The sequence below is a fragment of the Mesocricetus auratus genome, unplaced genomic scaffold (assembly GCF_017639785.1).
Source record: "Mesocricetus auratus isolate SY011 unplaced genomic scaffold, BCM_Maur_2.0 Super-Scaffold_100044, whole genome shotgun sequence".
Classification (NCBI taxonomy): Eukaryota; Metazoa; Chordata; class Mammalia; order Rodentia; family Cricetidae; genus Mesocricetus; species Mesocricetus auratus.
In genome coordinates, this window is record NW_024429221.1 from 8,662,756 (window position 1) to 8,665,509 (window position 2,754).

Here is a 2,754-nt window from a genome sequence, read left to right on the forward strand (position 1 = left end):
TACACACAAATAAAATTGTCAAAAAGGAAATTTAATTAACAAAAGAAAGATAAAATACTACAAAGACATCTGTGAAAATTTTAACTATTCATTCTCAACAACACAACTAGCATTCAGTAAGACAATAATTTTTACTTTTATCCTGGTGCACTGTGCTGCTGCTTTTCCTATTAAGATTTGATTAATTAGATTTCAATTTTGTCCCATTTTTCCTCAAAGATTGACAAGCAACATGGAGCCCAAACACCTAACAGTTGTACTACAATTCCTTCTTCTGGGATTTACAGATGACCCAGAACTCCAGTCTCTCATCTTCAGCATCTTCCTGTTCATATACTTGGTCACAATACTGGGAAACCTGCTCATAATTCTAAGTATAAGTTTTCAGTCCCACCTGCATACTCCCATGTACTTCTTTCTCTCCAACTTGTCCTTTAATGACATTGGTTTCAGCACAGCCACAGTCATTAAGATGCTGATGAGCATCCAAGAAGATGATCAGAGCATCACATACACAGGCTGCCTCACACAGCTCTTCTTTGTCCTTGTTTTCGCATACTTTGAAAATTTTCTCCTCACAGTGATGGCCTATGACCGCTACGTAGCTATATGTCACCCCTTAAAGTATACTATCATTATGAATCCTAACTTTTGTTTTCTGCTCTCACTAATCTCTCTGTTCATTAGTATTATGGATGCCCTGATGCACACTCTCATGGTGCAACGGCTGTCCTTCTGCACAGATCTGGAAATTCCCCACTTCTTCTGTGAACTTGATCAGGTCATCAAGCTGTCCTGTTCAGACACCCTCATTGACAACATTGTGGTCTTTGCTGCAACTTGCATATTTGGTGGCATTCCTGTGTGTGGAATCATTTATTCTTATTATCACATTGTGGCTTCAGTCTTGAGGATAACTTCACTGGAGGGAAAGTACAAAGCCTTTTCTACCTGTGGGACTCACTTGTCAGTGGTTTCCTTGTTTTATGGGGCTTGTTTTATGGTATATATAAGCTCTGCCATGAGTGTCTCACCAAGAAAATCTGCAGTGGCTTCAGTGATGTACTCTGTGCTTCCTCAAATGATGAACCCTTTTATCTACAGTTTAAGGAACAAGGACATGAAAGTTGCTATAAGAAATCTTTTAAGTAGGCTTGTGTCACTTGAACAATGTGTCCTTTGTTGAGAGTTTGCATGCCTAGAATTAATCAAAATGACTAGATTTCTAGTAAAGTACAATATCTGAGACTTCTATCACCATGTTTTTCTAAAATCATGCTTTAACAAATTGAAATACATGTTTTTATTGGTCCTAAGTCCTGGAATTTTTATGTCCCTACATCTCTGATATTTAGCAAAATATTTTACTTCCTAAATAAAATTTTCAATGTTTAGGTTTGCAGTGAATAATGTGAAGTAACAAATCTCCAGATTAGCACATTTTTCTCTCGTGTATTCTCTGAAAATATAAAAATTTATAAATATTACTGTAAAATTGTTTTCAAAACAGTTTTCTCACATGTATACAGCAGCATCTAGACCAGTAGACAGCTCGGTGCACAAAGGCACTTGACTCCAATTCTAGGACATCATTTCAATACCTGAAGCCCACATGGTGGAAGGAAGGGACTGGCTCTTGCAAAATGCTCTCTAAGATTCACGTGTTTGTACATGTACCAAACACATATTGCAAGCATTCATACATGTACATGAAAGTAAATACAATTATTTTGAACGTTTTGTTTTTCTTGACCACTCTGACTCATATAAAATGAAATCTCAAAGTAGCTCTGATTTTCTTTTTCCTGCTGACTAAGGACATAGAACATTATTTTTTCAATTTCTCAGCCTCTTGTGTATCTCTTTTTGAGAATTGTCTGCTTAGTACTGCATTCTACTTTTTAAATATTATTTTCTTATGTCCAGTTTTTAATAATTCTTTGCATGCTTTAGATAGGAAACCTCTATTGGGTCAAACCACCATAATCATATCCTGGTTTCCTTTTGTATTTCCATAATACTGTATTCTATTTTTCCTTCTTAAAAGATCTTCTCCCACCCCCAACATCTTACTAAGTATCTAACTTTTGTGGTTATTCTGAAAGCAGTATACCTTATCAAAGTTCAAAAGCTAACATCCACATAAAAAAATGTGGCATGTTTGTTTTGGAGGATCAGATTACCTCTCTCAGGACAATTATTTTCCAGCTTCATCCATTTACCTATAATTCTCATAATTTCACTTTTCTTAATTTATGAATGATATTTCATTGCATATATGTACCATGTTTTCATTTCTATCCATCCATTGTTAGGTACCTAGGCTTCTTCCAATTCCTGGTTATTGAGAATAGAGCAGCAATGAACATGATTAGCAAGTATCTCTATATTAGGATTCAGAGTACTTTGGGTATAACCCAAGTGTGGTATAGCTTGATCTTGAGGTAGATTAATTCCAAGCTTCCTGAGGAAACTCTACCTGATTTCCATAGTGACTGCACGAGTTTGCATTCCCACTAGCTAAGAATGTGTGTTCCTATTTTTCCGCATTCTTGCCAGCATGTTTTATTGATCTTGGCCATTCTGATTTGTATCTAAGAAAGCTACTGATTTCTGTGTCTTACAATTTATCCTGATATTTTGTTGAAAGCGATTGTCTGCTATATGTGTTGCTCAGTAGAGTCTTTAGGGTATTTTATATATAAAATCATATCGCCTGCAACTAAATATATTTGACTTCTTCATTTCTTGTTT

At 35.6% G+C, this 2,754-nt stretch overlaps 1 protein-coding gene across 1 annotated transcript; it reads left to right on the forward strand.

Moving 5' to 3' along the window:
* Positions 1-211: 211 nt before the first annotated feature.
* On the forward strand, positions 212-1,186 carry LOC101836421 (olfactory receptor 7G2-like). Its single transcript, XM_005087405.4, has one exon. It carries the CDS (start codon positions 233-235, stop codon positions 1,184-1,186), a length of 954 nt encoding a protein of 317 aa, XP_005087462.2. The 5' UTR covers positions 212-232.
* The last annotated feature ends 1,568 nt before the right edge of the window (positions 1,187-2,754 follow it).